The following is a 26,038-nucleotide window of genomic DNA, read 5'->3' on the forward strand; positions in this document are numbered from 1 at the left end:
GTATGCGGGCTTACAGCGCTGGAAATAGGGTTTTGATTCCCGTGGTGGGCAAATTACAGATAGCCCATTGTGTAGTGCAACTCGGTATTGTTTCATTGGAATATATAGAATGTTTATTCGTCACGGTGTATAAACATTTTGCATAAGCTGTCTTGTTTACAGATTGGCACAGCGGTATGTATGCGGGCTTACAGCGCTGGAAATAGGGTTTTGATTCCCGTGGTGGGCAAATTACAGATAGCCCATTGTGTAGTGCAACTCGGTATTGTTTAATTGGAATGAAGTAGGGGCATATATAGAATGTTTATTCGTCACAGTGTATAAACATTTTACAGGTTTGGTTGTTACAGAACTTTTCCACTGCTTCATATTCTTGTGTTTTCATGAATGACAACAGTTGGATGAATGCCTCAACTTTCAAACTACTTTATTACAGGATATACGCTGACTTCACTTCTGTAATTTTCAAATCAAAAAAGCTTTTCTTTCCTGAAGCTCGTTTTATACCAAATCTGTCGATATTAAATTCACTGTAGAACATCAATCTGAATCAGCTTGTTTGTTTGAAGTTAAGCACAAAGCTACACAATGGGTTATCTGTGCTCTGCCAACCACGGGTATCGAAACCCGGTTTCTAGCGTTGTAAGTCCACAGACATACCGCTGTGCCACTGGGTGGCCTGAATCAGCTACATATTCTAGTTGTTTACAACAATATGATAGAAGGTTTAACATTGGAGCTTATCTTTTGGCATGTGCTTGCTTACGTCGTTTATCTAATCGACATTTTCCAAGCCTGAAGAGAACAGTGTAGATTATAGTTTCTTGCAAAGAACGCCACCTAACGACGACAGAAATAACTACATCATTAGGAAAAAAAGTAGCTACTTTTGTCTATCTAGCGTAAAGGACTTGCTAAACAAGCACTGAAGATTCTGTTACCTGTGTAATCGTATCAAAGGCAATACTGAAAATATTACACGTGAACTTCAACAATTAACTTATGCTCCGACGTACTTGGATAAATATGACGGCTCATGATTTTCCACAGCAAAATACAAAAATATGCGTTTGGACGGAGATGAAGATTTAATTAACAGTGAACGAAATTCAGGCTACCAACTTCGTTTATTTTTCTTCGTGTATGAAATAGTGTAATAAAAAGAAGGCAACTTTTTTTCTATAGAACTCTTTTCACTCTTCGCAACTTGCACGTTACTTTGTAATCCCTTAACGTTTATTTATTTATTAGATTACAATTTGTACTCCCCCTCTTCTAAATTAACTTACACTTAAGAAACCACCTTTCACTCTTATTTAATAATTTTTTTTAATGATATGTTGTTGAATATACGAGATGAGGCGCAACGGGTGACATATTTAGTATCTATTTATATTTAATTCATGGGAATTTCTGACTATTTGACGGTACAGTGAAGCTAAGGATAAAATTATAGCTGGGAAAATTTGTCATAGTCCTTTCTAGGGAAGGCTGTTGGTACAGTGAAACAGCAAAGAGATGCAAAAACCAGGGACCACCAGTTTCAAAGGTAAGTATCTGTGAAATAGTAGGTAAATACACTATACCATGTAAAGTAACCTAAAATAATGTTAAATCCACTCTTACGGAACAACAAATTTATACGGATACCAGATTCGACAGTTTCACGTGTCCTCTTCAAGTCTAACGTTTGTTTATGAGAGAAACACAAACATAGTGAATAGAAGTATAGGACTGCCTCTACCACTGTCGAAGTATGGAGACTGATAGTCCAGGACTCCTCCACCCCCCAACCTAGAAAGTGGTACCTAATAAGTTACACATACCCCATACATCGGTGACAGGATGAAACACAAGGCAAAAGCTATTCCCCAACACCGCCGAGAGAAAGAAAAATAGCAGAAACCCGTGTGAAAAATATCTAACACGCGAGAGGTGGAAGTTTGCTTTAACGAGGCCTAGGTTGTACTACAACGATTGCAACAACAGCAACAACAACAAAAAAAAAAACCGGCACCGACACCAAGTTGATAAAAACTTTCCAAGGTAGTAGAAAGATTATAAAGTTTTTTTTGTTGGGATTTATGATTGTCTCAGTTTCCTACATAATGGATAACCTTACAAAGTGAATATAAGAACAAGGCAAAACTGTAGTTATCATGAAAAGGTGTCAACAACACCAGTTATAAAACATGGAATTCTTACAATAAATAGACTGGATGCCAAGAAGGTTCAAGTCACGCGTCTAAGCCCACGGCAGTTTCTCTTCAAACCATAAAAATGAAGCCGTGGACTTTAGCATATTTAATTTGCGTAACGTGTTTTTGAAAGTGGACTTCTACGTATAGTAGAAAGTTAAAATGTGGAGTCTTAGATCAACTTCATCTTTGGTTTTTCAGAAACTTGTTGAAGTGAAAACTGTGGTGTCGGCAATCAGGTTGAGAACGATCGGAGATGGGGTAAGAAGTTTCAAAGACAGCACAGGCCTAGAACGTCTTTTATAAAGTGTGACTAACCCACTGTATACATATGATTAATATCTAAGTATTACAAATAAACATCCGAGCTGTTATATTACAAACTAGATACATTTTCGCAGAGTTCACGAAAGTGATCTGTTTCGAGAGTAAATAAAGCCAAAGTTAAGAGTAACAAATATTTTTATTTCTTGCGTTTGAATTCGTATATCATGCTGTGTTGTAGCCTACAGAGTGTATAATTATTTTCGTTATTCATGGCAAGCGCACGTTTTACTGACGTCACGACAGTATAAATTGCAACGTCAAGCGTCCCTTATATGATGTGATTTTACTGTCTACTGACTGACCGACAGGCAACACAGTACTGTATGGTGGTACGAGTGGTTAAAACAGGTGACCCCTCCAGGCAGCCGAATAAACACCCAAGCTGTTATATTGATGTATATACATACCTAATTACACATATATTTAACCTAAACAGTTGGGGTAGATACCTCCTCCACATCTTCGTTGGTTTTAGTAATGCCTGTTTACAACAAATACTGCTTTACACGTAGAAGCTAGACAACGTCTTCTTTGATCAACAAAGCAACAAAAGATAAGCAATAAACATTGGGTGGCAAAAATTCTCAACGTTTTTAGGACACTTTGTATTAGCTTCTTTAAAATAAACAAAAATTTCATTTACTTTTATTCTTAATTGACATTCCTAGAATATGGTATCTTTTTACTTCTATCACATCTCATTAGAATTAATATGAGTTTTACGCATCGATTTTTATAGAACGACCATTTTAAAACATTTTATATCACAGTTTAAGATATGAAAGCGTATCTTTAACTTAAATTTCTCTGTTGTTTTGATAGGAGAAACATGGTTATTCTTGCTAGTGATATTAGAAAATATTAACATACGTGAGAAATTGACGTTAAAGAATTGAGAAAAACAAAGATAATTGTAATATTCCACAAATGTTTCATTCATTACTACAGGTTATGGTCAGGTGCCTACAAGTTTCTTCGTTTTACTCGGCTCTGTAATTATGGAGTTTCATCAAGTAGCGAAGGTTTCATTTATTAATTATAGAAATGGACATCTTACAGATGCCTCCGGCGTCGTTAAAAGTATACTTCTTAAGACATAATTGAAGCAAAAGAAAAAATGTAACCAAAAAGAAAATGCAATCGAGCTGATAAAGAAACATCTTTAGCTACAAGTACGTATGTTTGTATTATCTGAAAGATTAACGCACCAATGAGTTTATGAAACTGTTAGGTTTGAAGGATCAGTTAACTAGGATCAGGATGATACAATTACGCGATAATTATAATTATACTACTGAGTTAATTAAACCAAAACAAATATGCGTAACTGCAATCATACCACTAAATTAATTAGTTGGTAGATACAGTTAGGCTACAAATTAATGAAGAGATTGTTGCAGCTAAACAACAACAGTTTCGTGATAATCATAGTTAAACTAGTAGATTCAAATGATAATCATAGTTAAACTAGTAGATTCAAGTGATAATCATAGTTAAACTAGTAGATTCAAGTGATAATCATAGTTAAACTAGTAGATTCAAGTGATAATCATAGTTAAACTAGTAGATTCAAGTGATAATCACAATTAATTTACAAATCGTATTTCAAACTTAAGAGTTAAACTAGAATAAAAAATGGAGATTTTCAGTTAGGGTATTACATTTACATGGACGTTACAGTTAACCTACAGCTTCAACATGATAGCACGCAGCATATGATAAGTATGATTAAGCAGTAACAGTTACGTGAAATTTATGTTTAAAGTTAAAGACTTGCGTGTTTGTTATCTTATATTTGCACAAATCTATTCAAGCACTAAATGTGCGAGTCGTTCTTAATTTAGAACTGATATACTAGAAGGAAAGTACCTAGTCAACAACTCTCACCATCAATTCTGGGGCTGCTGGTGTCTTGCCGAATATTGGGATTTTACACTCACTCTTGTAATGCACCCACGACCCCAAAAAATATTTCGCAGTAATAGGACCCAAAGATCCATAGTCCAGCACGCAAATCACTGGGTCACTTACGTGATTATAAAGTTAAATTCAATAACTGAGTGATCAAGCAGTTCAGATACTACACTTGTACATAATCAGCTGTTAAATTCAATACTGAAGTGATAAAGCAGTTCAGATACTACACTTACACATAATGAACTGTTAAATTCAATACTGAACGAATAAAGCAGTTCAGATACTACACTTGTACATAATGAACTGTTAAATTCAATACTGAAGTGATAAAGCAGTTCAGATACTACACTTACACATAATGAGCTGTTAAATTCAATACTGAAGTGATAAAGCAGTTCAGATACTACACTTACACATAATGAACTGTTAAATTCAATACTGAAGTGATAAAGCAGTTCAGATACTACACTTACACATAATGAACTGTTAAATTCAATACTGAAGTGATAAAGCAGTTCAGATACTACACTTACACATAATGAACTGTTAAATTCAATACTGAAGTGATAAAGCAGTTCAGATACTACACTTACACATAATCAGCTGTTGAAACACCACTCGGTCCATCAGGCCAGTGAAGGTAACATAAAATCCGGTCCCCATCTTTACCATAGTTGTAGGTGTGGGTGGTAGAATACAGTAATGTAGGGAGAGCTATCGACACGCTGCAAATCCAGATGGCTCCAATAAGTACTAAAACTTTACTCTTGGACATCCGTGGGGTCAAAGGTCGAACAATTGCAACACATCTATAAGAAAGAAAGAGACAAAAGTTTTAAAAAGACGAAACAAACCTAACTCATCGCTACATTATAAGTAGTTCGGGAGCTAGATAGTAATTCTATATAGTTTGTATGTTCATTGAAAGTTTTCGCACTAAGGTAAAAAAAAATATTTTTTTCATAATTATTAAATACTATATTTTACAAATGCTAAAATAAATCCCACTGTTTCGTTAAAATGCATACCAACATGTAAGCTTTCAGCGTGAGTGAGAAAACCGCTTTAATATAATTCAAACATGCATATGTCGGTGATGAATCGTTTATGTCAATACTGATATAGTCAAAACGCTATTTTTCTTGTACCAGCAAAAATAAATAGAACGTCATATACAATAGATGAAATAAAACTGTACTTAAACAGAAACAGTTGGTATGAAGATTCTGATTTATATGGTGAAAATCAATCTATATGCAAATTCATCACAAAAGATGTGATCCGACTGAAGTATTTCTTGTAATCTGTGGTGTTTTTTTAATGCCTTACACGTGTAGTGGTATTTGTTCTCCACATACAATTCATTTGTCACTTGTCGTGAACGCCTGTTCATACACTATCGATGGTAGAGAACAAGTTTTGGCATTACAAGATGTTTCAAGAACACTGACGTCATAGGAAAGCTAAAATTGGCGTTAATCGTGGATATACACATTTGTTGGGTAATTAACTTGGAATCTAGAATTGTTTATATTTATCTATATCTTCGTTTTTTAGCATGCGGAACATTCAAAATTTTGTTTTTTGATTATTCTTTAAGCTATCAACATGAAGGTTCATGATCCGTGGCCCATTGTCGTACAATTGCGATCCTCGTTTTGAAACCGTAGATGTACAGGTCCAATCCCAAAAGTTGGCTGTGGGTGCTGTTAACTAGAAACTCTTTTATTTTCTAGTTTGTCAGTTGAAAATTAGGGACGACTAGTGTAGATAATACTAATGTAACCTTGCGCGAATTCGAAACAAAATAGCAAATTATAAGATAATAACTGTTATTCTACGGTTTATGGTGTCTATAAATACGGTTTGATAAAAAAACAAATCACGAGTCCGACTTAGCGTTTCAAGAAGAATAGAATAATCCTGTAGAATTTGATGGTTAAAACGGTTAACAAAATATGTTTAACTTGCTAGAGATAGTTAAAAAAAGTATCTTGATTCAATAGAATTCCACTTTCATAATTGAATTTTAATAATAACTATAATTCTCATATTTCGTAAGTTATGAGATCTAATTTCTTGAACTCTTTGAAATGTGAAACCTCTCTCTCTCTTTATTGTTTTATCCGTAGGACAGTATCAAAGAAAATTCATTTAATTGTATCGAAAACACATTTAAGCTCAATTAAGACAAATCGATTGAATTTCATTAAAAGTGTGTACACAAACAAATATAACATTAGTTATTTCCATCAACAAAAATTTATTAGGAGTCACAAATATTTACATAGAAAGCTAAGGTAGATTTTCTTTACTGAGTAGAAGTTCTATTTGGAGTCCAGTAGTGTTCATAAAGAAATCTGATGATTTTTTGTCACTGAGAAGTGGAAGTTCTGTCTGGAATCAAATAATGTTGATGTACAAACCTGATGTATGTCCTTTTCATTGAGAATTAGAGGCCTTGTTTGCAATTCAGTAATGTTAATATAGAAAATGGCACTAGTTCTTTTCATTGAGAAGTAGAGGCCTTGTTTGCAATTCAGTAATGTTAATATAGAAAATGGCACTAGTTCGTTTCATTGAGAAGTAGAGGCCTTGTTTGCAATTCAGTAATGTTAATATAAAAAATGGCACTAGTTCTTTTCATTGAGAAATAGAAACCCTGTGGGGAATCCAGTAATGTTAATGTTGAAAGCTTAGAGGCTCTGTCTGAAACCTAGTAATGTTTATCTACCAAGGTTTGGTAGGTATTTTATTAAAGAGTCCGTAATGTTTATATACAAAGTTTGGGTAGGTTCTTTTTCTTAAGGGCTCTGTCTGGACTCCAGCATATTTTTTTACATAGCTTATGTAGGCTCTTTTTATTGTGAAATAAATGTCATCCATTAATGTTCGTGTATAAGGTAGGGTTTCTACCTGAATTCCAATAATGTTCTTGTATAAGTATGAGGTAAGTTTTCCTTACTGAGTAGGGGTTCCACGCAAACTCCAATAACGTTCAAGTATAAATATGGGGTAGGTTGTCTTTATTGTATAGGAGCTCTACATGAATTCTAGTAAAGTTCCTGGATAAAAATAAAATATACTTTATTTAAAGTGTCTCATTAAAAATGCGCTTTAGAAACTTGGGGAAAAATATTCAAACACATTTTTTTCGTATGCGCAAGACTCTTTCTTCCACATTTATTTACATTCTTTTGAAAACGTTTGAGATTTAAGATGACAAAAATGAAAAACGATTTATAGTTGCGATTTGGCTGAAGTGTATTACGAAACTTTCTAAAGATGTGACGTCAATTTTGACAAGATTTCGTGGAATACCAATCAACTTAAATCTGACAGTTATTCTCGCTCTTTTTTTTTGCAATATGAATGTCTACGTCCTGTTATCGTCGTAAATATTTAAGAGAATCGATGTCTTCCTCAACAAACAGCAAAAAATAAACTTTGTTGGTTCTCAGGGGAAGTTACTTTATAATTTCTGTTAATGAAATGTTCACGAAGAATGATCCAAATTTTCCCATATGCAACGATAAATAAAAGAGAATTTAAAACTATTACAAAGTAAATTATGGGGCTAAATGTACATCTCGATTTCTGGTCAAAGGAATTCACCCATTCCGTTAAGTTCCACAGCTTTACAATTGGATCATTCGGAAGATGAAAATTTCTTCTCAGTTCGTTTCAGTATGAAAAACCACTCACTGATAATTGAATAAATAATCACTATTAATAACCAATATAAGCTTCGAATTTAATATAACCATTAGGTTTAAAAAGCACGTAATATTGAACCTATCTGATTCCCAGTCTATTTTAGTTGTAAAAATAAAGCAATATTCTGATGATTTTTTTTATTAAAGAAAAGGTGGAATGAGTTTACTATGGACATTTCCCGCTGTTTTCAGTTGCATGCTAATTCCTTCGTCAGATATATATCGTGTGAAAGGAGAGATAATAAGACAGCAGGTCAGCCCTAACGTTGAGCTTTTCAGCTGTGATTAATTTGATTGTTCTTTGGAAAAGTTGATGAATACTATTTTTTGTTTAGTTTTTTTGGAGAATGTGGTTTCAGCTATGACTAGTTTCTAAGCCTTGGTCTTGGTTAACGTTTGGTTTATTGATCTTTACTATGAGAGCTTTTTGAATCGCAGAGACGGTTTCACTAGACTTGAAAAACAACTAGATGTTGTAGCGGTCGTATTCTGACAACAGGTAGTCTTAGATTATGTTTATTGCTGCAATCAGAATAACAGAATTTGACTATATATATATGTATACGCTGTATATTATGGCAAGGCTTATTCTCTCGGCTCACTCAGTAACAAAACATTTAACTCTTAAGTATATTTATAGAATAAAATAAGCCAAATTAACCTTCACATTATCGACTGGATAGTCCATGATTTTATATTTTTTCTTGTTAAAATACTCAGTGTACAGAAACAACCAAAAACTGATAAAATATCTTATTTTTTAAATAAAATGCACATGAAACCCCAGAAGGAATTAATGGGAATAATTGCAATATTTTTGTTGTATTAGTGACTCTTGTAATCAACAACAATGTAGACTCGCAATGAGTTTGATGCATAAGTTTGTTTGTTTGTTTTTGAATTTCGCGCAAAGCTACACGAGGGCTATCTGCGCTAGCCGTCCCTAATTTAGCAGTGTAAGACTAGAAGTCATCACCACCCACCGCCAACTATTGAGCTACTCTTTTACCACGAATAGTGGGATTGACCGTCATTTTATAACGCCCCCACGGCTGAAAGGGCGAGCATGTTTGGTGTGACGAGGATTCGAACCCGCGACCCTCAGATTATGAGTTGAGTGCCTTAACCACATGACTATGCCGGGCCAGATGCATAAGTAGTCTAGAAAAACGTTGTGTTTGGAAAACCATTAGAGCTTGGACTCATCGATAATTCTAATAAATTAAGTGCGGAATACCTGGCACATGTAAAGAACTGTGTACGAACCTTTAGCTGAGAGAAAAATATGGGTGATTTTGAATTTAATATCAGAAGCGGATATCAACATATAACTTTGGTTACGTTTTGATATTTTCATAATTTTTTGACTAAAAATGGGGGTATAACAGACAACAAATATGAAACATTTTATTTCTATATTAGATCAAACTTCACACAATAAAAACTGAGCAGGTAGGAATACTCAGCATTATTTCGAGTAAAAATAAAATTTTATTTTATTTGAATTTATTCAAATCTGATGATCATGACCGTCATTATTTCCTGATTCCGCAAATTTAGTTGTAACAAGATTGTTGAAGACATTTTGGATCAAATTCCTAGAAAACTTTTTGCAGACTCTCCTTTCTGCATAAACGTCAGCTTCTAAGATTGCGTTGCATAGAAAAAGGCACAGAAATTCATTGGAGCTACATATGGGGTAGGATAGGTAAGTGGTAAAAGGAAATCGCTGCAATTTCAGTTTCTTCGTCCATCTTTTACATGAAAGTTTGCATCAAATTATTGTTTATCTTATCAAATATACCATCAGATGTGCCAATCTTCATTACAGTCAATAATTGAGTTTGATTGTTGTCTTTCATAAACCTAACCTACATTTTGTAAGGGATTGCTTTGTTTCATGTTGGCTTGGAGTGTGGTTTCTATACGATCTATCATGTAAGTATCTCTGCTTTAAAGAATAATAATAATAAGGGCTTACTTCTTTGGAATGGTTTCGCTTTTGGCATTACCTTATTCAAAATATCCTTTTGTGCTATAAGCATGTCGTTTTCAGCATTGCATTGTCAAATGGTCGAAAATTTGTCGTGAATTAAGTGTATTGATGCTAAATATATCGCTTGTGGAGCAGCGTGGCTTAATGGCTTCGCGCATTGGATTAGAATTAGCATGTACAAATCGTAAAAATAATTAATTTTAATGTGGCTTAAAAGCCTTTGATATGTGATTTTTTCTGCTTGTATGTACTACGCTAGTCTTAGGCCTACTTTGTACTCACTATTCAGATTTTAAGTTCAGTGAACGGAAACGATTCTCAGAATTTTCGTTTCAATATCTGCCCAAAATTATTACATATTCGTATACATGCTATTTATAATTGAATATTTTTAGCAATAAGAAATTTTAGTACACTAATATATTTATATGATTAAAATAAGTTAAATTAGAATTTCAGCAGGTTTTTTAAGTATAAGTGAGCGATCAACACACGAAGAAAGAGAAAGTTTAATTGTAAATTAATGAAATGAACAAACGGCATGAGTGGACAAACGAGGTTAAAAAATGAAGCTATTTCTATTACGATTCAACCATTAAGCGTAATTGGCTCAACAGGTAAAATACAAAATTTCAAATAAGAATAGTGACACATTGAATGAGTGAAATCTGATTCTATAAATCAGGGATATATTAATAATTTACAATATTTCATTATGACTACCTGCTACATACATATATCTTCTTCTTTTAATTTCCTTTCCACCTTCCTTCTTGGCTGTTCTATTTCACGTTATTTCCGATTGTTCTGTCACCTTTATTAAGAACGCTGTAAAAATGTTCCAGATTTTTTTGCCCTTTTTCGATTGATCGCTTTCTCCTCATTTCACCTATTCTGTCATCTTTTCCTCTCTGCTCTTTTTTCCCACTTCCTGGTTCCCCGAATTTATCTTTCTGCATTATACCATATCGCATGACCCCAGTTGCTATATTTATTTTGTACCAGCCATGTCATCCCATTTGTTTCTAGTATGAGGGCTTCTAATGCTAAAAACCGAGTTTCAATACCCACGTCTAGATTTGTGAGATGTTCATTGCTGTATTTCTCTTGAATGAGATAATTAGTAAAATAGACAGAATTATGCATGTTGGGCCAAAAGTTACTATATAATTGATTCTATACTGTTGGTACTAACGAAAACAATTAAAAATGATTTAATTATTGTTTGTTTCACAATAATAGTAAAAATTAAACTATGTTTTAAATGAAACAATTATGTGGTCACTTTTGCAACACCATGTATTTATACTCTGACTAAAGACAGTAATTTTATATAAACATTACGACGAGAAAATGCCCACATGAATTCACTGTATGGAAAAAAAGCGTGTTTTGAATTTTTTATATTCTATTGTACTTTCAAACGAGATGCAATTTATCAGTTATACTAGTAATGTTAATACACAAAAATCTAATGGGTGTCTGCTATTGCTTATGATTCTCCAAGGCCTTGGATACACTAATGGCAGCTAGTCAATAGCACCCACTGCCTCTTTTTGGGTTGCTCTTGTCGGATCGAATACTGGGTTTTGACCAAAAGTTTTATTCAGCACCAACGGCCCCAAAGTGCGGAGTGCATTTTTGTGGTAACGAGTTGTGAACCTGAATTCTCGGAATCCTAGTCTGGTAATGCCCACCTGTTTTATATTCGTTTAATTCCTTGGTGCAGGCGATGAGTTGAGTCTACTGTGGACTGTAAATATTCAATGCTTTGGTACTGTCAATAGTTGGCTGGTATTAGTTATGAATATCCGAAGTTTTGTCTGCAATTGGTCGTGAATCTTTGAAATTTTGGAATCACCAATATTTCTCTAATATTGATTATTTATCTCTGATGCTTTGGAACAACTTATGGTTGTCTGCTATTGTTAATGAATCTCTGAGGACTTTGGAACAGCCAATGGTTGTATGCTATGGGTTATGAATCTTCGATGTTTCAGAACCGGTAATGGTTTGATAATGATTGTGAATCTTTGAGGCTTTAGAAAAGCTAGTGGTTGTCTGATATTGATTATGAATCATTGAATCTTCAGAAACACTAATGGTTGTTTGATAATGATTGTGAATCTTTGAGGCTTCAGAAAAGCTAGCGGTTATCTAATATTGATTATGACTCTTAAAGTCTTTGAAACTGAAATTTTGTTTCCTTTAACTCGCAAAGATACTAACTAATAAAAAATATTATATAGCTAAGTTAGAGGTTATATTTGTAAAACATCTCTCATTCTTAATCAGGCTTTTGCTGTGTTTCAGATACTGCCATTTTTGTTCAATAAGGTTCGTAGTCATTTTTTAAAAATATTTTTCTATTGTTATATAGTGTGGAAATAAAATATTTTATATTTATAAAGATATCCGCAATATATCAACATTAAATTGTATTTTGACAAACTCTGTCCTTAAAATACCTTTGCAATAAGAGAAAGTGAGACTAAATATATTTTTCTGTCAGCTGTTATAAAATGCTCTGATTAATTTTAGCTTTTTGTTCGTGTGTTGTTTAATTAAATGTGACTTATCGTGCGGTCTTCGTCACTAATACAATTTAATAATCTCAAGTGACATCGGCTGCCTGTGAACTAAATGACAGTTCTGTGATTTAATGTCAGATTTTCTCACCGTTCGATAACATCTTAACAGCATTGAGCCACAGTTTGAAATATTTTCCACCACCTTTTCAATACTTACCTCAGAGTCTGATTTTGTAGAATAAAACAGTAAATATATGAAACTGAGATTAACTTGATGGAAATAACATCGACCGATAAAATAGGAAATAAACTCTGATAATCATTAACGTGGTAGACAATACAAAAACAGCAGTCTCCTAGGTTTTTTGATAAACCTTATATTGTTACTTTATACCAGTGAAGTAAAATAGAAAAAAAACAGATCCATATATTGTTATCTCATACCAGTGAAGCAGACCACAAACAACAACAACAGCAGTGTAAGAATTGAGGTTGGGGTGAAATTTAATGGGAATGTGATACTCACTTTAAATGTTGTTAAAGTAGCGGTATTTTTCAAAATAATTTGTAAATCGAACTGGAAGCGGCAGCATCTTATTGATAAATGTGAAATGAATGAAAAATATCTGACAGGTAAAAAACTGTTAAAAATAAAATATTTTAAAGCGATTAGTTTATTTAATGGTTGTGTAAGACTGTCAGTTATTTATTATCAAGACATCTTAATATAACACTGATGAATCTGGAATTCACTTAGTGTATTCCACGAAATACAGATCCATTCTAGTCAGGCAAAGCTAAAACGTTTTGTGGTCAGAAGTGAAGTGCCACAGAATTTCGACCTTCATGGTTTATTCCAAGATAAGCATTATTGGTTTTTTCTTTTCTTTTCTCAGGATAATATTCAAAAATTGTGATAATTTTCAGTTCAGCCGAACATCTATGGATGTACTTTAATCCCCAAATCAAATTTCAATCCACGTTAACTTTTAGTTACAATCCTTGTACTTAATTTACTTATAGGCTGACATTAATTTCCGGCACAATATTTCATACACACCTAAAGTTCAATATTAATATAACTTTTGTCCTAGGTTAACATGCAATCTTAGTTATAAATTTCGATTCAAAATAAAATATAATTATTGCGTCAATTATTATTCCTAGTTAAAACTCAATTCTAATTCTAAATTTCATTTGAGAATAACATTGAATGTAAGTGCTAAAGTTCGTTTAAGGTTAACATTCAATCCTCGTGCTAAACATTTATTTATTCCAGAGCAAATTTAACTCCAATGCTACATCTTATTCCAACATAAAATTCAATTGTATAATCAAGTTTTATTCCAGTTTGATATTTATTTCTAACTCTCTTTTAAACACAAACTAACTCTCAACTGTAGCCCCTATCCACAGTGGCACAGCAGCAAGGCTTATATGATCTTGTATATACTTCCTTTGAACTTAGAACGCTAAGATCTGGAGCTCGATTCTCCGCATATAGTCCGTTGGGTAATCTTTTGCCCTAAAAATCCAACAAATTTTGCCCATAGTGGATAAGAGGTAATTCTGACGGTTTATAATGCTAACTATCGGATTTTGATACCTGAAGTGGGCAGAGCACAGGAAGCGAATTGTGTAACTTTGTGCTTAAAAACAAAACAAACAAGTATCTACTACATTCTAGGCTAACATTTAAACCCAGTGTTAAATATATTCTTCGCTAATATTCAATAGTGAATATTAATTTAATTGGAGACTAACATTAACCTCTAGTTTTAAATGTTTTCCGGGCAAATAGTTAATCGTAAGTCTAAGCTTTACCTCAGGCTAATATTAATTGCTGAAAGTTCATTCCATTGTAACATTGAATTGTAGTTTCAAGCTTTATTCAAGACTAACATTCAATTGTAGAGTCAATTTTATTTCAGGGTAAGGTTGAACTATAGTGTTAACTTTAAGTGTTAACACTGTTTGAATTTAAGTTCTTCAGACAAATATAAACTTGGCTAACACCCAATCCTAGTGCTAAATATTATTCCAGACTTAATACTGAATTTTATGCCAGACTAATATTTTATCTTATCTCCATATGTTTTCTTTACTGCAAGGTAACAGTTAATCCTAGAGATAAATATTGTAAAGTAATTAAATGAAATCTTATTGCTAAATTTTATTCAAGGATAATACTCAATTGTACAGTTGTCATATATTACCACAGGCTAACATTTGATCCTAGTATTGCTTTCATCCAAACTACTAATCAGTGTAAACTCAGATTTTGTTCCAGACTAGTGCTAAGTTTTATGCAAATATAATATTCAATCCGAGAACTTCATTTCATTCCAGGCTAACTTTCAAATTTAGAGTCAAAATTCATTAAGACCAAAATGCAAACATAGTCGAGAAAAAAGTGAGGTCAGACGCTCCCTTTCGGTAAAACGGACACCCCTATGTACCATCAATTATGACACGCTGCCATCTAAAATTAACTATATGTAATTATTTTTCACGTAATTCCGTGTATAAGAACCCCTGGTGGACGGGCATGGATGCGAAGGATAAAAGAAATTACATATATCTTAAACAAGGGTTAATTTTGCTTTTGCTTTTTCATGACATTCATCATAATTTGTGAAAACTGAATTAAAAGGTAAGGTGACCGTCTTACCTCACCACACCTCTACTGAACGTAACACCAGGTTTATATTGAATCATCTTAATATATTTCGCTCCAGACTCACATTCAGTCTTTAAGTGCTAAATTTTTACCTGGCTACCATTCATATTTCGTGCTAAGTATAATTTTAGGCTGAAATTAAATTCAGTTATGAACCTGTTTATTTTGTTTGCGTGTTTTAGCCCAAAGTTATACAACGAATTATCTGTGCTATGTTAATCCAACGTCATATTTAGCATTATATACCCTGAAGCTTACTGCTGAGCCATTGAGAAATTGTAATAGGTATAAGCTTCGTACAGCGCTAAAATTTGAATGTAGTTCTAAATGTGTTTTTTAGACTAATACATAATTTATGGCAGATTAATAGACAAAGCCAATGCTAGAATTTATTCCAGGAGAACCTTCAGTCATAGAGTCAATCTTTATTTCATGCTAACAAAGAAGCAAAGTGCTAACTATTATCCTAGGTTTAAACTTATTCATATTATAATTCTATTCGAGTTTCAAACGAACATTGAATCATAGCCCTAAATTTCATTCCACGTTAAGTCTACTGTTAAGTCAAATTTTGATTTTAATTAACGTTAAATTCGAATGCCAAATGTTTTTACACTCTAATACACAGTTTTAGTGTCAATTTTCATTCCAGTCCGAATTCTAATTATAGTCAAATTATATATTTCTTAAAATTCAGCATTAGTGCTACATCTCATTCCGTGATAAAATTCAATTGTAGAGTTGAATTTATACCCAAGCGTTAGCATCAGATAACTTGTATTCGTGCTACTCATATAAGTTCTGTGGCTTTTCCCTATTGCATTAGTTTCTTTAATTTAATAACATGATTTTTTATCTTAAAATTTGTTAAACCAATGATCTGTTTGTTATATAAATAAATATTACTATTTTGATTTATGTTTTGTATCTTCTGGTTAACGACTCCAAAGCAAAATAGTAACAAGTGACAAAAGCAATTTGTCCTTGATGTTAAACTAATTAAAGGTTCTTTCTCTGTTGAAGTCGAAAAATCTATTGTTTGTAGGATTATGTAGGTCTACCGATAGTGTTGTGTCATGTTTTTTTTATATAAAGCCAGTTACAGAACAATGGTGTAATTCTCAGGACAGGCAACTTGTGTATTTTGTCGATAATGTTTAGCCTTTTCTGTATCTTTGTTTTTTTTTCTACTGGATATACACTACTACGAATACATGAATGCTTAAAGTATATTCAAATCTGGTGTACATTGAAATGATTTTAGGAAAAAGCAAGTGTTTTTATGTGTTCTGTTTATAGCTATTTTTACGCATATCATAAATTATAATGTTTAAAATACTTTTGAACATCATTATTATTAATCTTTACCCTTATGAGGGTATTTTTGCATTATTAGGATATTATATAGATTTAGGAACTACCCTAAATATACTAAGCTGGTTAAGACAAATGTATTTAATCTAGACTTTTAAGGAAGGGTTTGTCTGGATTCTTTCTAAATAGTAGTGTGGAGTGTAAATTGGAAATCGAAACGCAATTCTTGGAAACACGGTTTCTTAAGATTTGTAGCCTTTTAAAGAAACGATCGGATATCGTAATTGTAATCATAAATTTGTATTCTATAGTAGGCCCATTGTAAGATTTATAGATGTGAATTATGGTCAGGAGTATTTTGTTTCTTGATGGTATTTATGGTTGTGGAAAAGTCTGACTTGGCTGTTGAACATGGTTCTTTGACAGAACTCTTTATGGTTCATGGTTATTGTAGGCTGAACGTTGTTGATATTTAATCGTAAATCTCTGTTAAATGTTCGATTTCTGTTTCTTGTGCAAGGTGATGATTTTATCTTTCTATTTTCACAGTTTTAGATAGGTTTGCATATGTTCGTTTATTCTCTGCTTCAAATGACTGCCAAGTTTCTCCTACATTCAAATCACCCCAGGAACTACGAATTCCATATATAACAAGTTTGCTGAAAACTTTGTTTGTTGATTATTTGACTTTCATAGAAGCTTTCTTAGAAAATGGCTGCAGCTGAAATAAGTTTTGATCTGAAACATTTAACAAAATTGTTTGATTCTTTAGTCAGTTTGGGGTATAAAAATAATGGAAATGAAAAAATGTGGTTCGTTAGCCTTTTTGTTGTGTGGTTTATTGTTGGATAAACAATTTAACGGAAAGTGTTTCTCGGGTGCTAAATTTCCCAGGGTAGGTATCTCTGGTCAATATTCTGATGGATCTTGTGACTATACATCAGAGGATACTGCTATAAATTTTGTATATCTTGGTGTTCTATTAAAAAAAATGGTGGACAACGTTTAGCTTTGCATTTAATTAAGACATTAAGAAAGAGTAATTTACTTCCATAGTGGACTTGATAGTTGGTTGTTAAGAAATGGGGAAGACAATGAATGATTTGAAATGTTTTTGCCATGCCATGATATTATGAAAGTATCATCCATTTAACTTTTCCATAAATATATGATATGAATAACTGATGTTAAAATTTTAGATTCAAGATTTACCAAGAAAATATCGCTGATTGTTGGCAAGAATGTAATCCCTTGGCCAGGCCTTTGGTCTGTTTATAGAATCAGCCTTCAATTTGGAAATTCGTGTTCGTGGTAGAATAATTTACATGTTAAAAGAATGAATTTACTGAAATTGTCCCTGTCTGCAAGGCTTTGGCCAGTTTCTAGTTTGAATCGATAACATGATGAACTTCTTGAGTACGGATGTTGAATAATTTATCTTTGATGTTGGGACTAACTAAGGCGACGTTGACACAAAACTACTCGAGTCGTGAATAATTGTTTTAAAATGGTATTTTCAATAATATGCAATAAGTTTCGTTATAAATCTTGCTGTATTTTAGTTGGAAAGTTGACAGAACTGACTATGGGTTTCAGAGAATCTTCCAGTTTGTGAACTTTTGGTAAACCACAGTTGAGGAGCATGACATTATATGGTATTGAGAGATTTGATTTCTTCTTAAAATGTCCTCAGGTTCGTATTGTTTGTTGAGATTTTTCTTATTTATTTTTCATAGTTGCAAACGGGATCATGTACGAGATTAGTATATTTTCCATTGTTAATCATCTTGTAATCTTCTGTGTCACTGACTCCAGTCGAATATCCTTGGTCTGCTACTAAGTTGACAACTGAATGTTCCTAGGGATTCCCTCTCTCTCTCTGGTGTTGGTTTATTTTGGTGTAGTATGTTGACTTGATTTTCAGAAGTACAGCTTTTTGTGAAGTGGCATTGCTTCCCGCACGAGTGCTACATCTGCTCGAAACATTGATATAAGTTTAATATTTCATTTTCTATGTAACATTCTATGTTACAACCAATAGCAGATAAATAGTGATTTGCTTATTTTCTTTTGATAGTGCCCTATTATAGTTATTTATTATCTGGAATCCATACAAAAATCCAGCAATAGCCTAAAGTTATTGATTGGCCACTTGCCAGCTAGAACTCCGATATATAAATACACTACTGATAAATGTTTGAAAAGTTTTCAAACTTCTTTTTTATAAACTTACTGAACAAAATAGATTATGAAACAACCATAACAATGAAATAATACACTATGTCAATACTAGTACTTGAAACAGCAATTTCGCTTAACTTAGGAGGTATTGCATTGGTGAAAATTATTGGGTTAATACTGTACTGTAAAATGACTAAACAAGCTAAGTGAGGAAATAAGTTAGGCTTAAGTAATCAAAAAGTTTAATACGAACTGTTTAGTTATATTATTAAATAAAACCCCTGAGCAATGACTTGTGCAAGTAAATATACCTCAAATGTAATTTTGACACACCCTTGATTCGAAATCCTAAATGAATTGATTAAGAAGAATGCCATAAAACAGCTGCAGCTTGACTTGATTTGCAAATCAAACTTTATCAGGTAGACGAATAGTTTAAAATTGCATCAAGCTTACCACGATGCGAATAGCAAATCTCGTGTTTGCAATCACGAAGAGTCACCACTTCAATAATGTGCAGTTTGCTAATAAAGCAGTGAAGACACAAGGTATCAGTAGACAAATATACATTATTCATTACATTTTTCTTTATCTTAAGAAATAAAACTTTGTAGCTCAAAATACAAATACGCCGATGTATCTTTTTGATATTAAATTTTAGTTCATTTGATGTTTTATCTGAGTTGAACCTACCAATATGACGAATGTTTTTTATATATTCTATGTATTTGTGTTAAGAGAAGACGTTCCAATAGTTTTGATATGATGTGGTTATGTTTTTATAAGTTAGACCTTTCGTCTGTTTCTATGAGGACAGTATTTTAACTGTTTTAATGTGGCATGGGTATATTGTATATGTCTTGTGTTTTGTTTATTGTTATTAAAAGAGTGCGTTTTGGCATTTTTGATGTAGTGTGGATATATTGTAAGCGTGTGATGTAAAAGGGGTGCATTTTGACACTATTTATATGGCTTAAACATTTTATGTGTTTGGCGTCTCCTTTGCTGCTGTTACAAGAATACATTTTGACATTCATGGTATATGGCATGGGTATGTTTTATGTGTCTGATATCTCCTTTGTTGAGGTTAGAAGAATATATTTTGACATTCATGGTATATGGCATGGGTATGCTTTATGTGTCTGATATCTCCTTTGTTGAGGTTATAATAATACATTTTGACATTCATGGAATATGGCATGGGTATGTTTTATGTGTCTGATATCTCCTTTGTTGAGATTAGAATAATACATTTTGACATTCATGGTATATAGCATGGGTATGCTTTATGTGTCTGATATCTCCTTTGTTGAGGTTAGAAGAATACATTTTGACATTCATGGTATATAGCATGGATATGTTTTATGTGTCTGATATCTCCTTTGTTGAGGTTAGAAGAATACATTTTGACATTCATGGTATATGGCATGGGTATGTTTTATGTGTCTGATATCTCCTTTGTTGAGGTTAGAATAATACATTTTGACATTCATGGTATATGGCATGGGTATGTTTTATGTGTCTGATATCTCCTTTGTTGAGGTTAGAATAATACATTTTGACATTTATGGTATATAGCATGGGTATGTTTTATGTGTTTGATATCTCCTTTGTTGAGGTTAGAATAATACATTTTGACATTTATGGTATATAGCCTGGGTATGTTTTATGTGTTTGATATCTCCTTTGTTGAGGTTAGAATAATACATTTTGACATTTATGGTATATAGCATGGGTATGTTTTATGTGTTTGATATTGTCTCTTTTTCAAAGGAGTTTGTTTTCATACTCTTGGTATGGCATGGATATGATGTCTCTCTTGTCAACCTCAAGGCGCTATATAAAAAAAAACTGAAATATTTTCAAGCTCTACAATATATTAGCAATATGTCATGTGTATGGGTAACATAACAATAGTTTTTAGTTTATTAGCCACACACTAGAATCCATGTTCATAAAGTGAACATCACATTTCAAACATGTTCGTTTTGTTGTAGAAAACTGACTAGAGTTTCGTTCTTGGTTGAATAATCCAATTTTTATCAGTTATTCTTCACTTAAAAGTATAAAAGACAAAATAAAGTTGGAAACCTTTACGGAGATACTTTCCGCGACTTATGTAGCGTTTGCTTTATTTCTAAAATAGACGAGAGTCAATCAGATTAGATAAAGAAACAGCTCTTTGTAAGTTAGGAATAACACTGTCTAGTTGAAACACTATTTTTCTTTTTTCATTGAACGTCTTACAGAAGTTTGTTATGGTAGATCAACGTGTACATGCGCTTTGTGTTATACCCGATCAAAACACTTACTTCAGATGGGCTATGTTGATTTAAAAACTTCAAGAATAAGAAACCTTTTGTTTTTTATATTTGTTAGTCCTCACTAATGTTTCGCAAATTCCATCAGAAAATGTTCGAAACTTAAAGCTTAAGTCACCTTATTGTTATAGGATATTCGTTTTTAATGTAATATTGGGAAACAACAGACGGATAGAGTCTTCTCTCTCTTTCTCTCACTCTTGATGATTGCTTCCAAAATTAAACACTCTTAGAAATCAGAAATAGTTTTTATAAGCTTTTATATTCCGATAAAGCTCAGAGGTTTTTTATTAACTATGTTCACATAATATTAATAAGCCTCGCACAACACGTTCTCGATAAGTAGAATATTTTCTGCGGATTACAGATGAATTTTCTCACTCGAGCAGAAGTTTAATATTAGGACTCGATACCCGTGACGGCTACACCGCAAATTGCCCATTGTGTAGGTTTGCGCTTAAACACACACAAAAAAAACCCTGTTAAGTAAGAGAACATTTACTTACTATTTTGCCCATAAATGATCTACAGAGTTGACAAAATACCAAGAGAACAACTAAGCAACAAAGACAAAAATAAAAACACACACAGTTAAATATAGGTATGAAAAATGTAAACATGTAGAGATTGTAACTCAGTAAAAAAATTCTTGTTCATAAGAAGCACACAAAAAGGAGAAACGATACAGATGCGATTGATATCAATACGTTTTCGCTGTAAGTCAAAATGAAATTCAGAAAGACATCCATAACATTATCACATAATTACTTTCAAGACATCTCGGTAACTAACTGTCTAACGTGAGTGGACAAAAATAATATCTAAGTATAGTTTATGGGTTCTCGTTAGCTCACCCCTTCCACGCAATATTGTGGTTTACAATATATTCAAACGAGATACATCTATTGTAACTTGTACCTTTTAAGGTCTAACAAACTACATTGCACAAAGGAATTAAATAATAATGTATTTGAGGTCTAGACTGCGAAATTTTTAAAGGCTCCAAAATGCTATTCATTTCAAAGTGTCAAATGTGGCAAAATTGTATGAGACCACAAAATAAGACAAACTATGTAGTTGGTTGGTTGGGTTTTGAATTTCGCACTACACGAGGGCTATCTGCGCTAGCCATCCTTAATTTACCAATGAAAGACTAGAGAGAAGGCAGGAAATCATTACTACCCACCGCCAGCTCTTGGGCTACTCTTTTACCCTCCTACGGCTGAAAGGGCGAGCATGTTTGTTGGGACAGGATTCGAATCCGCGACCCACACATGGCGAGTCGAGCGCTTTAACCACTTGGCCATGCCAGGCCCTAAAAGCCATGAGACAGACCACTGCAGCTGGTCAGTTACAGTAAAGTGGTGCGAATTAATTACAAACAAATGTTTCAAATTGTCGTTAACATAATAATAAACTGCTCCCAAGTCAATGGTAATGTTGCTTGGACAAGGCAAACTGTCATCGAGAAAACAGAATACCATTGCTCTTTGTCATTTCTTATTTGGCGTAGTTATAGAGCATCTTCTCTAAGACTGAATCAGATGTTAGCAGCCGTAATTGGAGACTGCGCCAGCGTGAAGACTTTTAGAAAAAAATCCTCTGGCAATTGCGTTAATATCTGTCAATGAAGTAATGACACGTGGAATAACAATCTTTACACGGAGGATACGTGCTTCACCAAGCAGCTAGGTGCCAGATGAATACTCTTGGGGATATAATTTGAAACCAAGTCCAACCCAGGTTTCATAGAGAAACGTGTATGACCTTGGAGGAAGTATCATGTGGGCAGGAATAAGCACTGGGGGACAGGACGAACTCTACATCCCGCGAAATTATATCATTAATGTCACACATCATAGAGACCACATTCTATATATGTATGCGTGTGTGTGTTTGTGTACATTATATATATATGTGTGTATGTACGTGCATATATATATATATACGTTTATGTGTATGTTAATTGAATATTTGAATTAGTATCTTCTGTTTGAAGGTACATCTTATAATGCATTGTTATGCTATTTATAGGAGTTTAGTACAATTCATAGCATACACTTAATTATTTATACGTATATAGAGAGAAATAGTAATGTATATCGAATGAAAGAAAAATAATTAGGGACTTTCAAAAACGAACAAACCTTGCTGATAATGAGAAGAGTACATAAAAATGATGATAATAACTCTAATTGGAAAAAGAAGCTCTTGCTATTGTTAGATAGTTAATCATGCAATGCCCAAACTACTCTTAACAACGAGGGAACCTAGCATTACGAGTTTTAGTGTAGGGGTGTATTGATGCCTAGCAGTAACCTTTTCTGTACAGTTTCTAAGACAGTATCGTCTTCATTAATGAGCTATTTTGTTCGTTAGTGGGTCAGAGGTAAGTTTATAGACTTACAACGCTAAATTTCGGGGCCCGATTCCATGTGGTAGACAGCTCTCAGATAGTCCACTGAATGGCTCATCATTACAGAGAACTAATTGTTCATGCACATTTAATAATGATCATTTCTTGGAAATGTAGTAATATTCCATATATCTTTACCTCCATCTTTTATCAACATGTTTAGCAAAAATGAAATATCGTATTACAAAAGGAAATTAATGTTTAGAAAAGTGCTCACCAATGGCGCAATGTTGCGTGTTCAATGTAAAAGTTACGTTTTCCATTTAAAAAAAAATAACTTAAGCTACAATTCGTTTCTAAGGTAACTTTACGAAATCGGCATTAGTAAGAAGACGTACTAAAGGTTCCTTAGAAGATTAACAAAAACACAAACAATTTTTAAGCCTGAAAATGTTTTGAATACAACAATGTATAAAGTAGAACAATAATATCCATTTCTTTCTTCCTTTTTGGAATTCATTTTCTTTCTTCTCATAGCGCCTCATGCAATTATTTTTCCCTATGGAAACGACTTTTCTTATGTATTTAAATTAAATATTTCTAAGTAACTTTGACAAGAGGGCAATACAATGTCTATGACATAATGTTTTCAAGAAGTATATAGAAACTGGAAGGTATCTTTATCTTCGGAGAAAAAACATTAGGAATACAAGTATTTTAATAATACAACCATCAATGTAGAAAGAAGATTGGAACGTTTGTGTAACTGCATTCCCACAGAAAATGGATTAAGTGGCGACCCCTACAAAATAACTTTCTTATTACTCTAATAAATAATATTCAGTGGAACATGCCTAAAGAGTAAAGAGAAAAACATGAAGAGGAGAAGATGGACAGCACAAGGAATTCGGGAAACTAATCAGAAAAGCAGAAATATTGAATTACATTATACAATTCCTGTAATAAACGTAATTACAGATTATTTTCTTCCTCTATTTCTATTAAAAACAGAATTAGCTCAACATTTTCACTTGTTTTAAAAAAAGACCTCTAGTGGTTTGTTTGTAATTAAGCACAAAGCTACACAATGGGCTATCTGTGCTCTGCCCACCACGGGTATCGAAACCCGGATTTTAGCATTGTAAGTCCGCAGACATACCGCTATGCCACTGGGAGGCACCTCTAGTGGTTCAGCAGTAAATCTGAAGGCTTACAACGCTAAACACCAGGTTTTGATACCTTTGTTCGGTACAGCACAGATAGTCCATTGTATAGCTTTATGCTTAACAACAAACAAAGTGTTTAAACAAATTTTGGTAACCAGCTCTGCAAAATTCTGGGATGCTTTAAATTATTTTTGAGAAATTTATTTTTTGTAGTTTAGAAGCAGGCTAGCTATAAAGAACTAGCCAAAAAGGTGCCTCATAAGATATTAAATTTTGTTTAAATAAAAAGTACTTTAAAAAAACCTCAAACTTGTATTCAGTTTGGTTAGATTCATTTGTTTAAAACTTAAATTAATTGCCATGGTAACCAACCAAATTTTGGTGTTAAAAAAGATTGCACAACGGTCTTCCATTTTTTCAGAAATAGTCACGCGCGACTTGGGTATAGAACGAGGAGTGTCCTAAAATGTCTGTTTTTTTTCTAACTTTAAAATTCGTCATTTAGTTTTTCATTCTTGTTTCAGAACAATTTTCTTGGAAAACTTGTCACATAACCAATATCAAACCAAGGTGAAGCTGAATGTACCCACAGAAACTGCTGCTCTGGACATAAGTAGAAGTGATAGCTGATCTATACAGAAACCACTACCCAGCGAATATAGATAAAGGATCACATAGAAAGTTGATTTAAACTAAGAAACAGCCATCCTCGATATGAAGATAACTGATCACAGTAAAAACCGATTTAAATAGAGAAATAATTACCTAGCAGATATAGATAACGGATGAAAGAGACAGCTGATTTAAACTAAGAAACGGCTATCCTGGATATGAAGATAACTGATCGCAGCAAAAACTGATTTAAATAGAGAAATCGCTACCCAGCGGATATAGAAAACGGATCACATAGAAAGTTGATTTAAACTAAGAAACAGCTATCCTGGATATGAAGATAACTGATCGCAGCAAAAACTGATTTAAATAGAGAAATCGCTACCCAGCGGATATAGAAAACGGATCACATAGAAGTTGATTTAAGCTAAGAAACAGCCATCCTGGATATGAAGATAACTGATCACAGTAAAAACTGATTTAAATAGATAAATAATTACCTAGCAGATTTAGATAAAGGATCACATAGAATGTTGATTTAAGCTAAGAAACAGCCATCCTGGATATGAAGATAACTGATCACAGTAAAAACTGATTTAAATAGAGAAATCGCTTCCCAGCGGATATAGATAACGGATCACATAGAATGTTGATTTAAGCTAAGAAACAGCCATCCTCGATATGAAGATAACTGATCACAGTAAAAACTGATTTAAATAGAGA

At 33.1% G+C, this 26,038-nt stretch overlaps 1 protein-coding gene across 1 annotated transcript in view; it reads right to left on the reverse strand.

The window, feature by feature from the left end:
- The window catches only part of LOC106478376 (tachykinin-like peptides receptor 86C), a 59,001-nt gene that overhangs the window by 30,105 nt on the left and 2,858 nt on the right, over positions 1-26,038 (reverse strand). Inside the window, exon 2 of the mRNA XM_013938920.1 lies at positions 5,036-5,251. Within this exon, the coding sequence (XP_013794374.1) occupies positions 5,036-5,251 (216 nt within the window). The remainder of the gene's footprint in view (positions 1-5,035; positions 5,252-26,038) is intronic.

The sequence above is a fragment of the Limulus polyphemus genome, unplaced genomic scaffold (genome assembly GCF_000517525.1).
Source record: "Limulus polyphemus unplaced genomic scaffold, Limulus_polyphemus-2.1.2 Scaffold206, whole genome shotgun sequence".
NCBI classification, from domain to species: Eukaryota; Metazoa; Arthropoda; class Merostomata; order Xiphosura; family Limulidae; genus Limulus; species Limulus polyphemus.